Below are 18,696 nucleotides of genomic sequence, written 5' to 3' on the forward strand. Positions count from 1 at the left end.
AGAGGCATTCGTGCTTGGGGTACCTGCACGGCTTACTGATCTAAATTTAGATGAATAGTGCCTGTCTGAGCTCTCCAAGGTTTTTGTTTTTCTGATGCATTTCACTTTTTTTTCTTTAATTTTTTTTTCATTCTACTTTTTCATTTGTTTTCCCCATTCTGAGATTGTGTGACTAAAAAATTCCGAGATTAATTTTGAGATATTTTAAGTTGAAATCAAATTAATATATATATATATATATATATATATATATATATATATATACCATTTTGCTTTTTTAAATCAAATTTATTTATTTATTTGGATGCCATGCTGTGTTACGTCTTCCACAGCGTGCGAGTCTTATCCACAAAGCATTGAGAAGCCTCGACGACACCAGCGTAGCTCCTCCCACCACCACACGAGCAGAAACTGAAGGCGGGGATGCGCTCCCGCTGCTTCCATCTCTGACAAGCTTAAGACGAATACCTGAAAGAGAGAGAGCGAGAGAAGGAGATAGCAACTCCCTCGCTTTCCTCCTCCACCCAATAATGGCGACCCTCCAACTCGCGCATCTCAACCAATCTCTCCTCCCATCCTCCTCTGCCTCCCCTTTCGCCGCCTACACGAGAAAGACCCCCGGTCGCCACAGCAGCCGGCGTCTCCTCCCCATCGCCTCACTCCCCTCCGGCCCCGCCCCCACGACTCGCCGCGAGTTCATCTTCGAGACCGCCGCCGCACCCCTCGCGCTCGCCGCCCTCGCCGGAGCCCCCGCCCCCGCCAGGTCCGAGGAGCCCGCCCTCTCTGAGTGGGAACGTGTCTACCTCCCAATCGACCCTGGCGTCGTCCTCCTCGACATTGCCTTCGTCTCCGACGACATGAACCACGGTCCTTCTCTCCCTCTTCGTCTTCGTTTCGCGATTTAAGCTGCCTTGAACTGCTTGAGAACTTGGAACGCAACATCTGGAATGCATATTAAGTGTGCTTTCATGATTGGCAAGTAGTTTCCCCCAAAAAGCGTTCATAGCAGAACAAAAAAATGATTGCTTGTGTTCTTTCTTTTATATTAGCTGATGTTTTCCCTTAAACTATGATCTCTTTGTTCTCCAATTTGCCACGCATCTGTTGGACTGATTTAGTTCTGTTCTTAGTTGGGATGATACTTATCTACACCATTAACCTTAATTGGCTCAAATAGATTTCAAATTACGTTAACTGGAGTTGCTTTTATTACTGTCTTCATCGAGTGTCTTGGCGTTAGGTACTATTGGTAGCACATTTCCATCTTGGAAAGCCGTCGCTAATAGCAAGAGACATCGACTTTTTCCTGAGATACCACCTTTTTCTCTGTTGTCTGTTAAGGTTCTTTGACAATTTCAACTCTAATTTTGTTCTTCAATCCATGAGTTTCTTGGTGTTAGGTACTCTTGTAGCACGCTTCCATCTTGGATAGCCTTCCTAATTGCAGGAGATATCGACTTTTTCTTGAGATATCACCTTTTCCTTTGTTGTCTGTAATTGGTTCTTTGGCAATTTCAACTCTAGTTCTGTGCTTGAATCTATGTTTGATGGACGCTTGAATCTTTGAGCAATGTGTTACTATGGCTACCACAGCTTGTAGTATTATGTTTCACATTAATAACAAAGAAAAGTATTTTTTCCAATATTTAAGAACTCATTGTTTGTTTCTGTATGGCAATGCAATTTCTAGCATTAGCTTTCTCTAAAGAAAAGCTCTTTGTGTATTTGTTAGTTTGTTTGTTAAGCGACATATGGCCTTTCTCACCATTATTTTCTTAGCCTTTTAGTTTCTTGTTCAGTTGTATATAGAATGATTCTAGGTTCTGTGAAATGTGAAGGGTATATGTTTTACATATGTGATAAAAAGATAGTCAATATTCTCCAGGTTTTCTTCTGGGAACAAGGCAAACAATACTGGAGACAAAAGATGGGGGAAATACTTGGGTCCCACGATCTATATCTTCTGCAGAAGATGAAGATTTTAATTACAGATTCAACTCCATTAGCTTCAAAGGAAAGGAAGGGTGGATTGTTGGAAAACCTGCTATTTTGTTGTACACTTCAGATGCAGGTGAAAGCTGGGAAAGAATACCTCTTAGTGCTGAGCTTCCTGGGGATATGGTAATAAAATTCTACTCGAATCATGCTACTCTCTGGGTTGTATAAGAACAATTCCATCTATTTCGTGTTTATAGCTAAGAAGCTATTACAAGTTTTCATTACTTCTGTATTTCTTGCTGCTTTCTTTATTTGAAATGCATTTTGTTAGATCCATTTTGTATCTCAAGATTCCATTAATAACAATTTCTTTAAAACACTGGCTATTCTAAATCAATCTTCTTGATTGCAAATTATTAATTAATCTCAACTTTCTGGTCAAAACCAATAAAGGAATGATCATGCTGGAAAATTCTAAGTGTTCCCACATGTAGGCAATTAAATTGTAAATTGAGTGGACTGGCCTAATTCTCTTTTTTTTTTCTCGTTCAAAATTTGACTGACCTGGTCCATAGTCTACTCCATTATCCTATTACTTCTCTATTTACATGGGCTTAGTTTCATGAACCACTTTGGACACCAGCAAATGAGATATTTGGAGTCTAGACAGTTCTGACTTGTTTAAGCACAACGATCAACTGATAAAAAAAAAAGCAGGTGTCAAGAATTCCCCAAAAATATTATTTGATTAGAAATTTGATATAAAATTATCAAACTATTTTTTTGGAGGACGAAACCTTTTACATTTAGTTGGATCCAAATGCTAGCACTGCAATATATTCTTGAAAAACTAACTGTTAGTCTTCCTAAATAAAGAAGTTGCTGCAAATGCACACAATCCATCTACAACATAGAGAAAGCAGGAAACTTTGTATTACATCAATTTAAATGATTGTGATGTTCAGAGTTGCAATCATCAAACATCAAACCTGACCAACTGTATTCAACTGACAATCATTTCAGCTTTTTCGTATTCTAGTTTTATGTCACATTTAAAAAGATACTTTACTGCTGGTGCAGGTTTACATTAAAGCAACAGGGGAAAAAAGTGCAGAGATGGTCACTGATCAAGGTGCAATCTATGTCACATCAAATCGAGGATACAACTGGAAGGCTGCTGTTCAAGAGACTGTATCAGCTACTCTTAACAGGTATAATTGTGGTTTTTTAGCTAATCCACCCTCAATTTAATCCAAACACCTTGGGAAATATTTAGTGTAATCATTGGTGGTTAGTTATGATTTGAGACCTTAAAATTTGAAAAATAGAAATGATTTCTTTGGTGCAACTTGCACGTTTAGATTTCTTGTATGGTGGGTGTGCTAAACCATTTAGTGAGATGCAAGAACTTGGTACTGTTGCTTCCTGTTTATTGAAAGTTGTTAATCACTATGGTTTTTTTTTTTTCAATATCTAATACTGGATTCTATTTTGGTAGGCTAGATATTGATATACTGTGATTTTCTGTGTCGATCAAAATAACTTTTCTTTAGATAATTTTCTTTACAGAGTAAGTCTTGGATCCATGGTAAAATTGCTTTGCAACCTACATAATCAGTATTCGAGTCACAAAAAGTCTCTTTACTTGTAGATGAAACACTTTATGTTAACACTCCCAAACCCTACATTGGCTGAAACCTACCTGATGAAATATTTACCCTTATATCAAAATACCTTTCTTAAATGTTCCATGTGAATATTGTTGAGATATGTCAAATCTGCTGTGATTTGATTTGATATGTCAAGATCTGCTATGATTTGATTCTTGACATGCTACCTTATTTGAAGTGATAGACTAGGATATGATTGCTGATTCATTCGTAGATGTGTTACCTTATTTGTATACATTTGCTAGTTGTATATTTCATAGATTAGCACCTAGATTTATTTAGATAGCTCTTTCCTTTCTTTCTTTTCTCTTGTTTGACTATATGTACTTCATCCTGTATACAAACAAAGGAGAGACATAAGAAACTCTCTTCTTCTATTGTCTTGTTCAAATATTGTCAGGCAAAATTTTGAATTCATGATCTTAAGTGATACAATATGTTGTAATTTACATAACATGCAATCTCCAATGTTGCTATCTTTCGTTCAGCATCACCATCAAGTTTCTATTGCCAATGACACACAGTGACTAAATTATTTCTGTTTGTTTTTCTTGTCATGGTTATTTATTGTGCAGAACAGTTTCTAGTGGCATAAGTGGTGCGAGCTATTATACAGGAACCTTTAACACAGTGAATCGCTCTCTGGATGGCAAATATGTCGCTGTCTCAAGTCGAGGAAACTTCTACTTAACGTGGGAACCTGGACAGGTTTGCTTTTGAACTTTGATTCTTATGATATCCCCACTTAAAATTCTACACACCAACATAATCAGATAGAAGTGCCTTACTATGCTCATTGAATAGTTCTGAATCAAAGATGTTTTATCATGACTTCTAAGGTAGTTACTGTTCTTTAACTCTAAGCATAACATTGACATTTTTTCTGTCAGCTGAGCATATGTTATTATTAAGGTTTTTAATCTCGTATCGTACCGGTGTACCGAGCTTTGATTGGTACGGTATGATATGACGTACCGAGCTGTCACGGACAAACTTCTAAATAGGATGTTGGATGTAATGCTTATGTATGTCCGTGTCTTTTGGCATGTTCATGCCTTGTAGCCTCTTTAGGCTTGTAAATAAAGGTCGTGTCATGTGGACACGTGCGAGAGATTCTTCGGTCTGTAATGGACCATTTTACCCTTTGTTGTGCAACTGTTCAGAGCTTGTAAAGTCTGTTTGTAATTTGCATTGTCTATGAAGTGTTTTTTTGGACATGTTTGCTTGTGGATCCCGATTGAGGCGTTCTTTTTAACCCGTTCTCTCTTTTGTTGGTCCTAAGGGACAATGGGAGACTTCGGGGAGGCTGACCTTTGCGGACGGACACGCGAGGATGCCGCACGACTTAGGCAAAACCAGCTAAGTCCGTGACAGATGGTATCAGAGCGGGACAAGCACTCATAGAAACACTTGACATACAAACGTGGGGGGCCTAGCGGGGCTGCGTTGAGGGCAGTCAGCAACGCGCGACCGTTTGAGGGAAAACGAGCATGGAGATGTAGGGAAAAGAGTCGCTCAGAGGAGCGGGCATCTAACATTGGCATTCAGAGGAATGGCCAACCCTTCGCACAAGAGGCACCACGAGAACAGGCAAGCTTGGAAGAATGCGGAGCGCACAAAGGTTGGGATGGCTGAGTTTGAGCTACGGCTCAACGTTGACAACTATACTTGATGGTGCTCAAGGCAAGCGAGGCGCTTGGCAAAGGATGAGACCATGCAAAGTGGAATGAGTTGCTCAGCGATCAAAAGAGTTGTGCAAAGCTCATAGAGGTGAGGGGAATTGCTAACTCGAAGAATTCGGTACTCATGCATGGGCTTGTATGCGGACGATAGAATGTTCGTGGCCATCCCAAGGCGGTCGAGACTCGGCGCCATGAAGCATTGAAACTTTCTCTTCGGTATGAGAAGGATACGTCCGGAGGAGGCTGAAGTGTGCAATGAGTTCAGCATGTTGCTAGGCCTTGAGGGGTGCAGCGGTGGCTGTATTGACGTGGAGGCGCAATCTAGCAAGTGCGTTTGCAAGAGGCAGAACAATGCACAGTTTGTTCAGTAGATCGGAGTAGTCCAAGGGGATGGTGGTCTCCGAAACGAAGAGAGATGTTGCTCCAACGGGACAGTTATCCAGGAGGGATAAGTCTCGGCTCTCCAGAGGGAGAATCATGTGAGACGAACTTCACATGTTGAGGAGGAGTACCTCACAAACAACAACTCCACGAAGCTCAATGGACCGAGTAAGCAGCGAGGAGTTGTTGCATGATCTCGCTTGAGAGAATGCATTGGTGGATGCATTGCGAGATCAAGTGGGGGAGCGACCTGAAGCAACTTAAATGAAGGCATACTTAGAGTCGATATGGAGATCGGACTCAAGGGAGGGCTGACCCGTGGAATGGTGGGCGCGAGGGCCACCATCGACTCAATGAAAAAACGAGGAGCGGAGCAACTTGGGTGTAACTTGGCGAAGTACCCAAGCTGCATGAAGGGAGCCAGCAGAGAAGTTGGAACATGGAGCAGAGGCACAGTACTTTCCTTAGACAAAGGTCAAGGACATGAACTCTTGCAGAGGCAAGAGCAGGATCATGTTGTTCCATGGGTCCTTCATTCTGACGGAGCGGACTCATCTTGTATGGTGCCAAAGACGAAGGGAGCTTCTGGGCACATGCACCTTATCTCGGAGGAGCATTTGATGGAGGAACTAAGGCGACTCAATTTGCGGAGGCGAAGTTGGGTTCAGAAGGCCTTAGTACGGGGCAAGAGGATGCAGAGGCAGATGCTCTTGAAGAATATGCCACAGTGTTGCCATTCAAGTTGCTATGAAGGAAGCGGTGCGCAGCGGAGATTGTGCTGGTAGGGGCAGAGGCCCAGGATCCAAGCAATGGTGCACAAATTACAGCGAAGTCGGTGGACTTCGGGAGCTACTAGGCGACGGACTGTCCTAGAGCGGTGCTTCATCTAGGTGTGACCCAAGAGTGGGTGGATGAAGGTCGATTGCCAAAGGAGCGAACAAAATCGAAGGTGGAAGAGACCCTACGATGTACTGGCAGAGGCCACACATGGAGGGTTCACAATTCGAGTTTATTCTACAAGGATCAAAATGCAATGGAGATGTCACCAGGAGGCGACATGGTGCAGCGGATCGTGGTGGAACAGTTCGTGGCAATGCGATACACATGATAGTCCCGTGAGGGACTATATCATACGGAGGTATGATCGGGAGCTACTGGAAGCTCCACTTCGGTGAACAACACGACGATAAGAAGGGCTATGGATTCAAGGAGTGAAGGCCATGGTACCGCAGAGGCGGGTCTTCCGGGCGTGCATCGAATTTTGTATCGAATGAAAGCCTTGGTCATCAGTATATGTGGGCTTTGTTCCACCAAGGGAGAAGTTCGAATGCAAGTACTAGTGAGTCTCAAGGGAGGGACTTGATCATGCAGAGGTATGATCGAAGCAGCTGGAGAGTTGGACTGCTCCAGAGCTCATATTCGCTTAAGGGAGCCCGACAAGTCAGAGGACAAGGTCGAGTAAGCGAACGTTGCTACCAAGGAAGCTAAGGAGAACAGAATCGGTGCAAACCCTACAACGTGATGGCAGAGGCCATGCATGGGAGTTGCAGTCTGTCTTTTCATCGACCAAAAAGTCTGCTTGGAGAACACAGAGGTGTTGAATCAGGGGGTCGAAAGGGGCGAGGAAGCGACGATGAGTCCAGAGGGACTTAGCTACCCAAAATCAAGCATCAGTTAGAATGGAGGTGGACTCAGAGGAGTGCCACAGAGACATATCTACTGATTGTGAAGAAAAGGGATACAGAGGCGAGGCGACAGATAGTAGTGCCATGGGCATGGTAGCGCCATGGTATCGCAGAGGCGAGACTTCCGTGAAAGTCATTGATCCCTTGCTCTCACGGAGGGAGAGCGCTTGGTCATGAAAGGGGCCGAGGAGGTGGAGCATGCAGAGGCAATCTCCAAGTACCGAGACAAGGCTGAAGGGCAGAGGCCAAGAAACTTCGTAAGACCGGTGTCAACAAGTTTCTCATCAAGATAGCCGTAAGTGAAGGGCTTCGGGTCATGCAAGAGTGCACGACCAAGGAACGAAGCAGGCAGTACGCGGTGCTGTACCTTTGCTACTCAGTGGAGTAGGCGGCATGGTTGATGGAGAAGACGGTACAATCCCAGAGGCGACCTCATCTATCAAAGAACTACTCCAAGTTAGGGTGAAAACTTTCCGCATTCCAGAAGTTCGATGGCATTGAGAAGGTGAATCACAGTAGCTAACTCAATGCAAGGAGTGCAAACACTTCAAGTGCTTCAGAAGTGTGAGCAAAGAGCAGGCAAAGGCCAGTAACCAGCTCGATGCATGAAGTACAACCTCGAGGAGGCGGGCGAAGTCAAGTAACCTTTGCCTTCTCAACTCTTAAGAGAATGGGCGAAACCGAGTACCCCAATTCTCTTATCTATCCAGCAGAGGAGCTCTGCACAAGTTCAAAGACCCTTCGAAGATAATGAAAGACAATGGTTGTCAAATCCTCACCAACAGTGATCAGTGCTACTGAGAGTAGATTGTCCGCTTCATTTCCCAATGAAATACCAATCGAAAGCGGAAGTGATGTGAACCTACTTGGATGTGACAACTAACTGAAAGAAGAGTCAATGAGCAGATTTTGTGGAGGAAGGACCCAAAACTTCAAAAGTTTGCGAGACGATGCTCGTTAAAGCTCCAACAAGCATCCACCCAGTTCAAGCAGCATGGGGAATTTCTGAGAGACTGGCGCAGTAAGGATGGTCTTTTCCTTCATCTAGCGGATCCGCAAGAATCAACAAGGATCAACACAACTTAGCCAACCCTACACCAGAGTCAGAGTCATTGGCGAGTTGAAGCAGCATGGCGGATCAAAGATTCGACTACTCAAAAACAGCAGCGGAGAGCAGCTGGGAGCCAGAAGCGCATTGCAGCTGGAGCGGAAGATTGAAGACTCAGCAAAAGGCGAGGAGTTGCAGTGTTCACAAAGGCTTCGACGAGGACGTCGAAGGAATAAGTGGGGGAGAATGACACGGACAAACTTCTAAACAGGATGTTGGATGTAATGCTTATGTATGTCCGTGTCTTTTGGCATGTTCATGCCTTGTAGCCTCTTTAGGCTTGTAAATAAAGGTCGTGTCATGTGGACACGTGCGAGAGATTCTTCGGTCTGTAATGGACCATTTTACCTTTTGTTGTGCAACTGTTCAGAACTTGTAAAGTCTGTTTGTAATTTGCATTGTCTATGAAGTGTTTTTTTCGGACATGTTTGCTTGTGGATCCCGATTGAGGCGTTCTCTTTAACCCGTTCTCTCTTTTGTTGGTCCTAAGGGACAATGGGAGACTTCGGGGAGGCTGACCTTTGCGGACGGACACGCGAGGATGCCGCACGACTTAGGCAAAACCAACTAAGTCCGTGACAGAGCGGTACGCCTAAAATAAGCATAAAACCCTTTGAAAATACCTGAAATATAGAAAAAAAAAATTAGGATAAGATTTTTAAGTTAGAAATAAATGTACATTCAGTATAGTTTTAACAAAACTAATGTAAATTAGGTAAGAATAGTGCTTTATAATTTTTTCGAGCTTTAAGGAGTAGCCTTGTACAAAGTTTGCAGTTTCGGTCCGTTCCGAATCGTCCTTCCATTAATATTAAATTATCTATAGAAAAATTATTTGAATTGTTAGATTATTTTGTATACAATTTAAATTTTAAGATTCAAATGAATTAAGTAATCACATGTATAGATATACCTGATTCTACCACCAAAATGAATGACGAGCCTCCACGGGTGGTGGATTGAGATCCTCGATCCTATATATCTGTATATCAGTATGATATATTTGTTGGACTTAATCCTGAAATTGATCCCACGATATAATATATTGATACACCGTATGCCATTGGTGAATCATTGTGGTGATGGTCGTAGGTTCATCGTTGTGAATCAATGTCCGAGGTGACTCCTGAGGCATGTATTGGTGAATGTCAGAACTTCTACTTTCGATACTGATCTGCTGCTCCGTATTATACCTCTTGATTAAAAAGTTCTTCATTTTAATCCTCTCTTAAATTTGATCCAATCCACAAATTGTTGCTTTATTAAGTTTAGGAGAGTGAAAATATAAGAATAAGAGAGAGATTGTGAGTAAAAATGAATTTGAGAAAGTTTAAGAAGGTGTGAGAGTGAAATGGATTGAAAGAGGGAGGAGAAAAGGGTTTAAAAACTGTTTAGAATGTCTCCAATGATCAAATTGACCATTTGAAAACCGATATGAATCGGTAACTGTCGAAATCGACCGGTAACGACCAGTATAGGTCGAAAACAGTCGAAATTTCGACTGTTACCACTCAGTACAGCCCCATATCACCCGATACGGGGCCAAATACCTAATACTGCCCAGTCGCGAGCGGTTCGCATGCCGTTCTACTAGCGGACCGGTACGTACCACTTGTGCTGAGTGGTATGGTACAGTATTCAAATCCTTGGTTATTACTGGATATTATGGATGTTTTCTACATTTGATGTGAAATCTATCAGCTCAAATGACAGGGCATAATCTGATAGAAACAGAGTCAAAGGGACATGCTCTGATTTTTGTTTCCTTTCATACTCCCTCTTAGTGCTGAAAATCCTGCAAGGAAAATTTTGCATAATTGGGTGCAACAAAGAGGTTTGAACTGTTATATACTAGTTGGGATGACATATTTGTCTATCTTGGAGAATGACAAACTTGTGTATGTTATGTACATACTTGAACAACAATTTTTTTGCCACGTGTCTTCCTTTCGACTGGCATTTGAGGACTACATGCCTGCATAAACATATTTAATTAATTCCTTGCTTTTACACCTGTGGTCCTTGGAGTGCATGTGTTCTCCAAACTCATGTTCACCCATGAGAGAAATTATTGATGGAGCATTTATCAACAATTTATATAGTTATCAAATTTAAATAAGCATAATGAGGCTTCAATTATTTTATATCTTGGTAAATGCTATGTTAGACATGAAAATAGTTTTTCAACATTTGTGCAGATTTGAAATTACTTATAACAATTGTTTCGATAACTTGTTTATGATTATCACCATATTGCAACTAAGCATAAGATATCAACTTTTTATACTTGCTTTGTAATTCTTAGTATATGATGATGCCATATATCAACAACATTTAAACACTAAAATTTTCTTTTCTCCATTATTTCTTATATCTCCAGATTTTATTAATGCTGCTTAAGAATCCACAACCATATTTATCCTTTTTCACTTGGAAAAACTTGACCTTCTCTCCAGGCATTCTGGCAACCCCATAATAGAGCAGTTGCACGTCGTATTCAAAATATGGGATGGAGATCTGATGGTGGCCTTTGGCTTCTTGTGCGTGGTGGTGGACTTTATCTCAGTAAAGGCACAGGGGTAATAAAAATTATGTACAGTTGAAATAGAATTAAAAGAGAAAATGAGCCTATCATGAGTCATTTTATTTTTTATCATTTTATGCTTGAGGATTGGGATATGCAACTTTCTATTGCAGATGTGAGAACGTAGGTGATGAAAATAAATGGATTTTAACAATGATACTGTTGAAATTATGATGTAAGAATTCAGATTAACTATATTATACTAAATAGATGAACTATATCCAATAATCATCTAAATGAAGAACTAATTGCAACATCCATCGTAATCATCACCAAAATGGTCATGATATAAGATAAAAGGGTACAAACAGGAAGTGTTCTCTATGAATCTCAGAATATCCGATTTAAACTGTGACTTGAAAATTTGGATTGTTAAAACAAAGTACCTTCACTTTCTGTGAAATACTTAAGGTACATTAGTATTCAACATAAAACCAATCTGATCTGCATTCATAATTTCTGCATCAGGGCCAAGATACTACAAATTAATTTCTGCAAGTGTTCTTTGGCCTCTTTCTTTCTTAATTAACTCTTTTCCATCCAAACGCTTTCTGGTCCTATTTAAACTATGTTTCTTCTGGACTCGAGGAAAAACCTTGTTTACTTGAGAGTTAAGTGGTTGATAACTACATATCCTGATATCTTTGACATTATCTTTGTGGCAGGTTGATATGTTATTTCACGTTTAACATTAAACATTTCTCCTAGTAAAAGTCAGAGTCATTTTTCCAGTAAAATGTTCAAAATCCATTGTTATTCTTTGATTCCTGATTCTGATCAATTGTTTCTTAGTGATTCCTGATTCTCTTGTTGCCTTTTAATTATATCAGGAGCAGAATTTTCTTAATGTTATATTTAACTACTTGTCGTGATAAACGTGTATCAGACTTGTTGGCAAAACTTATTCACATGACTTGTGAGTTTGTAATCAGAAGTATTCATTACATGTTGCAGATAACGGAGGACTTTGAGGAAGTTCCTGTCCAGAGTAGGGGTTTTGGTATTCTTGATGTTGGCTATCGCTCAAAGGTAAATATCATGAAAACATTAATTTCTGGGAATGTTGTCTTTCATTATTGTTTCTAAACAAAACTAAGCAAACTAGCTGCCTATTACATGTGCAATTAGAGTTATGCATAACAAGGTACAGTTCTTGATTGTTCAAAATGTTTGTTAATATTTTCATGTTTCTTCTTTTGCTAAACCATCTAGTTGTTTTGTTTAATGTGGAGGAAAATTGTGAGTAATTCTGTGGATAAGATTTGTGGTCTTTCATGAATAAAAAAGGGTGACCCAGTGCATAAGGTTCCTGTCAATAGGAAGGGTCAATATATGCATTCATGAACACGGAAAAAATCTTCAGTTATTTGGACTGACAACTGGATTTTGTTTCATGTGCTTTCTCACCAAGAAGCCTTGTCCACATATCGGATAGGGAAGGGATTCAACAAAACAGATGTTTTTTTCTTCAGTTCTTTGGGTCTGTGAACTCGAACTATTTTTGTTGAAGTGACCTGAAGATCTTAATATGCACTTAATCCAAGTTATTTGGGTCCTCTCTGTCGAAATTGTAGGCATGACTAGACGGACTGGTAAGGTAAAAGGTTGAATGCAGTCCAAAATATTGTCAAATGCTAAAGTTTTATGACACTAAAAACAAGTCTATAATTTTTTGACAAGCAAGTCAAATCTGTTGTGCCAAATACCATTTACAACAAGTGGATATAACAACACTATTTGTCAACTACAACACCAGGATGAAGCTTGGGCTGCTGGAGGAAGTGGCATCCTTCTGCGAACCACAAATGGAGGAAAGACATGGACCCGTGATAAGGCTGCAGATAACATTGCGGCAAACTTATACTCAGTAAAGTAATATTTCTACACTGTATCGGTTCTTATTATTGCATCTATTCTCTCTGTCACCGGCATGATATGCCAACTTATGGCTTCCCGTCATAATATTCCATCGGTAGATGATCGAAACAAATCTGATGATCAAGTAGATGTAGAAAATCTTCGCACCCATGCACATCCTAGACTTGGAAATTAAAATGGTTCCTGATGAGCCCTTTTTTGTGCAGATTTGTCACTGATGAGAAAGGTTTCGTTCTGGGAAACGATGGCGTCTTGCTTCGGTACCTCGGTTGATAGTTGATGTAGCAGATCATTTGAGGAGATTCTTCTAGCTTTTGTAAAGATGGATACAATATGCTCATTTTCTCGCTGTGAGATGCATTATGTTTCCACCACAAGTTGTACAAGATTCTACATCTTGCTTAAATCAAGAAACCCGACTCTAATTTGGGTGATTGTAGAGTGAGGTTTTGCATGAATTTTGAACACAAACTTTTCAGTAAATATTCTCCTTTTTGTTTTATGTCATCCGTGTATATGACTTGTATCTATGTCAAATATACAATGCAAGATGGGTGCTCTATGCACAATTCAAAAAGAATTCCTTGTATTGCAATTACCCCAACCCTGTTCTTACTCTCCACATCCATCTACAGCACTCTAAAATTTTCCAGAATTAAAGCAGTCCATAACAGTTGATTAGTCTGCGGCAAAAAAAAAAGGTATTTAAGCTTAAAAAAGGGCATCTACTGGTATAAAATACTTCAATTACCGTATCTTTATAAATCATTCTTAATTTTAACTCTTAATTTCGATGTGGAATTAAACCTACGTTATTGTTGTCACTCATATCAGGTCAATTAAAATTGCAACGGAAATCAACTCGATCGAATATTGATTTAATAATAATAATAATAATAATAATAATAATAATAATGATGATGATGATGATGATGATGATGATGATGATGATTATATACTATGATAAATATAAAATGCTTGGATCATATTATAAAAATATTTTTCATAACACAAAGATAATGTTTCTTTGATAATGAGAAAGTAATGAATTCCTTCTTATATAAATATTTTTGAAAAAAACTTTGATAATAAATAAAAAGATGAAGGCATTTCATTCTGATAGGAAATGTCATATCAAACATATGGTTGCCACTAAATCACCCTTATTCAAAGCAAAAAATACAATCATCTTCCTAATATATTATGACATGGAAAATGATTATAAGTTTCCTTCTTTTTTATTATGATAAGAAAGACAATTACATGGTTTTCTCATTTATTATGATCATGAAGACAATCACAAACTCTCTTCTCATTCTCCAAAGAACCAAAGACTCCTTTTGAACTATTCAAACCCATATTCGGGACTTCAGATTACTAATTTAAATATCAAAGGGATCGAGTTAGGAAATTCCTCTCGACCTTTGTTTTTGTGCAGGTGCCACCTTATGAGCATAGTATTTTCACCTTAGAAGCATGATATTTTTACCTCGGAGACATCTTGGACATTCCTATGCATACGGGTCTGGACCATGTCGGGTTGACCAAGACGTGAACGATATTTTTTCCTAACATTTTGGCGCTAGAAGGAGCACCCAATGTCGCAGAAACATTTGTCTACTAATCCTCTTAATAAACACTCGAGTGAGGAGGCCCTACCTTAAACCCGTAGTACTTTTGCCGCGGGGCGGGAGTGGGGGGGGGGGGGGGGGGGCGGGGGGAAGAGGACTTGAAGCCCGCTATGACGAGAGGACCTGAAATTTGTCAATGGGAATCAACATCATCCATAGGGGAGAGAGGACTTGAAGCCTGCCATGGCGAGAGGACCCGAAATTTGCCACAATGACGGGAAGACCTAAGATCGGCTACAACAAAGAAGATATATGAAATATGTCATGGTGGAAAAAAAATTTGAAACCCGATACGATGAGAAGACCCAAGATCCACTATGATAGAGAAGGGATATGAAATCTATCATGGTGGAAACAAGATTTGAAGCTCATCATGGCGGGATGACCCAAGATCCACTACGATGAAGAAGTGACATGAAATCCACTATAGTGGAAAGAAGATTTGAAGCCCACTATGATAGAGAAGGGACATGAAATTCACCATGGCAAAGAGAAGATTTGAAGTCTGCCATGCAGGATGACCCGAGATCCACAATAGTAGAGGAAAGATATGAAATCTATAATAGCAAAAAGAAAATTTGAAACCCGTCATGACAAGAAGACTCAAGATCTGTTACAGTGGAAAAATGACTTTAAATTCGTTACGATGGAAGTATAAGGTCAGAGGTGCTTGAGATACGTAAGTTGTAAAAACTCGACTTATGTCAAGAGAAATCCGCTATGACGAAAGTGTAAGGTCAAATATGCCCGAGATGCATAAGTCGGGAAAACCTAACCCATGATAAGATAAATCTGTTATGACGAAGATGCAAAACCAAATATGCCCGAGACGTGTGAGTCGGAAAACTTGGCTGCATTAAGATAAATATGTTATGATGAAGATACACGGCCAAATACATTGAGATGCGTGAGTTAGGAAAATTTGACCCATCCGAAAAAAAATCTGCTACAATAGAAACATAAGCCCAATGTGACCAAACCACCTTAATCGAAAAAACATGACCCACAAGACAAGATCTTGAATGTTCCCATGTCAGACGAACTAAACAATGCACTTCAAACCCCTCTTACAAGAGCTCCAAAACACGTCTTCATGGGAAGGGGGAATAAAATGTGAGATTCAAGTCACCCTCCACCCATCTACATACATAGTTGAAAATTCAAAGCAGGAAAACAATCATAAGCTTCCTTCTCATCCATTATAATAAAGAAAAAAATCACAAGCTTTCTTCTTATCTTATGATAAGGAAGACAATCACAAGCTTCCTTCTCATTCATTATTGACCAGAAAGGTAATTATAGAGTATCTTCTCATCCTTTATATATAAAAGGATATTTTAAACCCAATGCAAGGGACTCATTTTGAACTACTTAAACTTACATTTGGTGATTTCATATTACTAATTAGAATATCGAAGGGATCAGGTCAAGAAACCCCTTCTCATCTCTATTTTGGTGCATGTGATATCCTGAGAGCATGATATTTTCACATTGGGAATATATTATTTCTACGTTGGAGACATCTCAAATATATATATATATATATATATATATATATATATATATATATATATATATATATATATATATATATATATATATATATATATATATATATATGAGTCGAGATCATATCGGCCTGACTAAGTCGTCAACGATATTTTTTCCCTCTCACATTCTTATTTTGAATTTTGATTTGTATAACTATTTTGTAGATTCTAAGATGAAGTGTGACCACATGATGATAGTTACACGGAGACAAGATGTACAGAAATACACCCCAACATGAGTTGGATGGATCCACACGAGAAAAAGATTTGGAAGAAAAAGGTTGCCGACTTCTTCTTCTTCTTCTTCCTCTTCTTCCGAGCCAATAATTGTCATCATCCAAGAAACACACAAATTTGCATTCAAACATGCATGGAATCAGAATTATTGTTTGCTCCAAACGCTCACCGACAATGTAGCCAGTAATGTTGAACTGTTGAAGTCAATTCTATCTAATATTTCCTCATAATTAGTCTTACATGTTAGGATATGATCATATTACTTTGTAACATGGGACAAAATGAACAAGTAGAGTTACTAAGATATGAGTAATGATGATGAAACTTATTTTTATTTTTATCTTTTGTCACATATTAAACTTTTAATTCCTCTCTAAAGAATAAATTACTTCTCCTAACATCATCATTTTTCTTTCTTTATGCTTCCCATGTCCCTTGTTTTCTGTTTTTCTACCATATGATCTACATATTTGATGAGATGGATTTAAACTTCTTTTGGTGGATTTCATGTGCTTGTTTGCACAACCATTCTGTCAACTATTTCCTTTATCAAAGTTTTTCTAAAGCCTATCACATATTCATTGTTTTTATGACCTTTTGAATTCTTTATCCTTCTTTTTCTTCTTCAAACTTCCTCTTCAGTCTGCTCCTAAATAATAGCTTACTTTTCCTACCATTATTGAGTTTCTTCACATATTTTCTTTATGTTCCTCATGTCCCTTAATTATCTTTTCCTCTACCTTATAGACTACAATTGATGAAATTGATACAAACTTCTTCTTGTGGAATCATTTTCTAAATCAAAGTTTTCCAAAGCCCCATGACATCACAACTGATCTATTGACATCTCTCTTGCTTTTGAACAAGTTGTAGATTTCCTATTCAAAAAGGGAAGAACATATGGTATATCTCTCTCTCTCATAGAATCTATGTTAACCACTTGTTGATTATAATGCATCCTTAGAGCCTTAAATAATTCACAACAGAGACTGACAGTTTCTGCACTTAGCCCACTACTTTTGGTTTTTATCACACACAGCTTGTCATGCATTGAGATGCCCCTTTGTTGCACATTGTGATTGTGATGTTTTAACAACCTACACATCCATCTAAAAAAGGGAATCTAATAATATTATCTCATTCATTTGTACAGTAGCTTGTGACTTGTAATAGGACATTTTGATCATTGATCTCAAAATATTTGTTTGTAAATAGCTATTCAGATGTGGCTTTCCAAATGCAATCATTATTTTTACAATTTAGAGGAAAATTGTATGGCTTTCCAAATGCAATCATCAATTTAGAACTCTGAGTCATTTGATCTCAAGAACTGTACCCCTGCTACAAACATTATCATACTGTAAGATTCTTAGTTTAGTTTAAATGAGATTTTGAATCATAGCACCCAATGCAACAATTATGTCAGCTTTGTAGAGATGCTTGAAATCCCAATGCATTGAAACAAGCAATGCTTTAACCATGAAATCAAAGGTGAAGAACATATCCCAAAACAATCAATAATTAGGACAGCTGAAGGATTTATAAGATTCAACAATCCCCCTTCAGTTTCAATCATCTCACATACTTCATAGTGTAAATTCACCAGATGTACAACCCTCATGACCAGCTCATGTATTATTATTCATCAATTGTCCAAAGGAAGAGACCCAAAAGAAAAGTAAGGTGCAGAGGCCCTATGGATACATCACTTGCTTGTCTTCTATGATATGATATTTTCTGTTAGTTTGGTTTATGTGGATTAAACATTGACTTATCTATTTATTCAATGATCCTCAAGAGTATAAATTGGAGGTAAGAGAGTTCAGAGCACAAGACATGTTGAATACTTAGAGTTTATGAAGGAAACTTTTCTCAATAAAATTTTAGGAAACCACTTGGAGAGTATAAATTTTATATGTCAAGCTAAATGGAAGATGTGGTCCATTGGAAACAAACACATTTTCCACCATCTTGTCTATATATGAAAGCATCCTAATTGTGATTATTTCTTGGATTCTTCAACAACCTACAAATGCATCTGAATATGGAACATAATCTACTTCACTTTTCGGTAACTTGCAGTGATTTCTAATTGTTTTTTGACCGTTCACTTGCAAAAATCTATCCACAAGTGGCTTTCCAAATGTTGATACTTGTTATGATTCTGAGTAAAAGGTGTTTAATATCAAGATGTGGTGGAGATATGAATGCCTCTGGATTTGGAATAATCAAAACAAATATCAAGTGTGTATCATGTGCCAATTGTAGTCAGACTCATCCCTAAACATGTGGACACCTTTGCTGATGAATGAGGAAAGCAAAGGAAAGCTGAAGAACTCAATCAAACTCAGA

General features: G+C 38.9%; 1 protein-coding gene across 1 annotated transcript; it reads left to right on the forward strand.

Annotated features, from left to right (window-relative positions):
• Positions 1-349: 349 nt before the first annotated feature.
• On the forward strand, positions 350-13,428 carry LOC135649912 (photosystem II stability/assembly factor HCF136, chloroplastic-like). The gene is made up of 8 exons (XM_065168876.1): positions 350-867; positions 1,886-2,121; positions 3,019-3,149; positions 4,184-4,316; positions 10,921-11,043; positions 12,003-12,077; positions 12,805-12,920; positions 13,133-13,428. Exons 1-8 carry the CDS (start codon positions 531-533, stop codon positions 13,197-13,199), a joined length of 1,218 nt encoding a protein of 405 aa, XP_065024948.1. The 5' UTR covers positions 350-530; the 3' UTR covers positions 13,200-13,428.
• The last annotated feature ends 5,268 nt before the right edge of the window (positions 13,429-18,696 follow it).

This window comes from Musa acuminata, chromosome BXJ3-9, assembly GCF_036884655.1.
Source record: "Musa acuminata AAA Group cultivar baxijiao chromosome BXJ3-9, Cavendish_Baxijiao_AAA, whole genome shotgun sequence".
Lineage (NCBI taxonomy): Eukaryota > Viridiplantae > Streptophyta > Magnoliopsida > Zingiberales > Musaceae > Musa > Musa acuminata.

What these genes read in the sequence shown, in the direction of transcription:
- LOC135649912 (XM_065168876.1), top strand. Translation starts at nt 531, where the DNA reads ATGGCGACCCTCCAACTCGCGCATCTCAACCAATCTCTCCTCCCATCC. An exon ending in ATCTCAGTAAAGGCACAGGG is followed by an intron (nt 11,044 to 12,002) that starts GTAATAAAAATT and finishes TACATGTTGCAG; the next exon opens with ATAACGGAGGACTTTGAGGA. An exon ending in ATGTTGGCTATCGCTCAAAG is followed by an intron (nt 12,078 to 12,804) that starts GTAAATATCATG and finishes CTACAACACCAG; the next exon opens with GATGAAGCTTGGGCTGCTGG.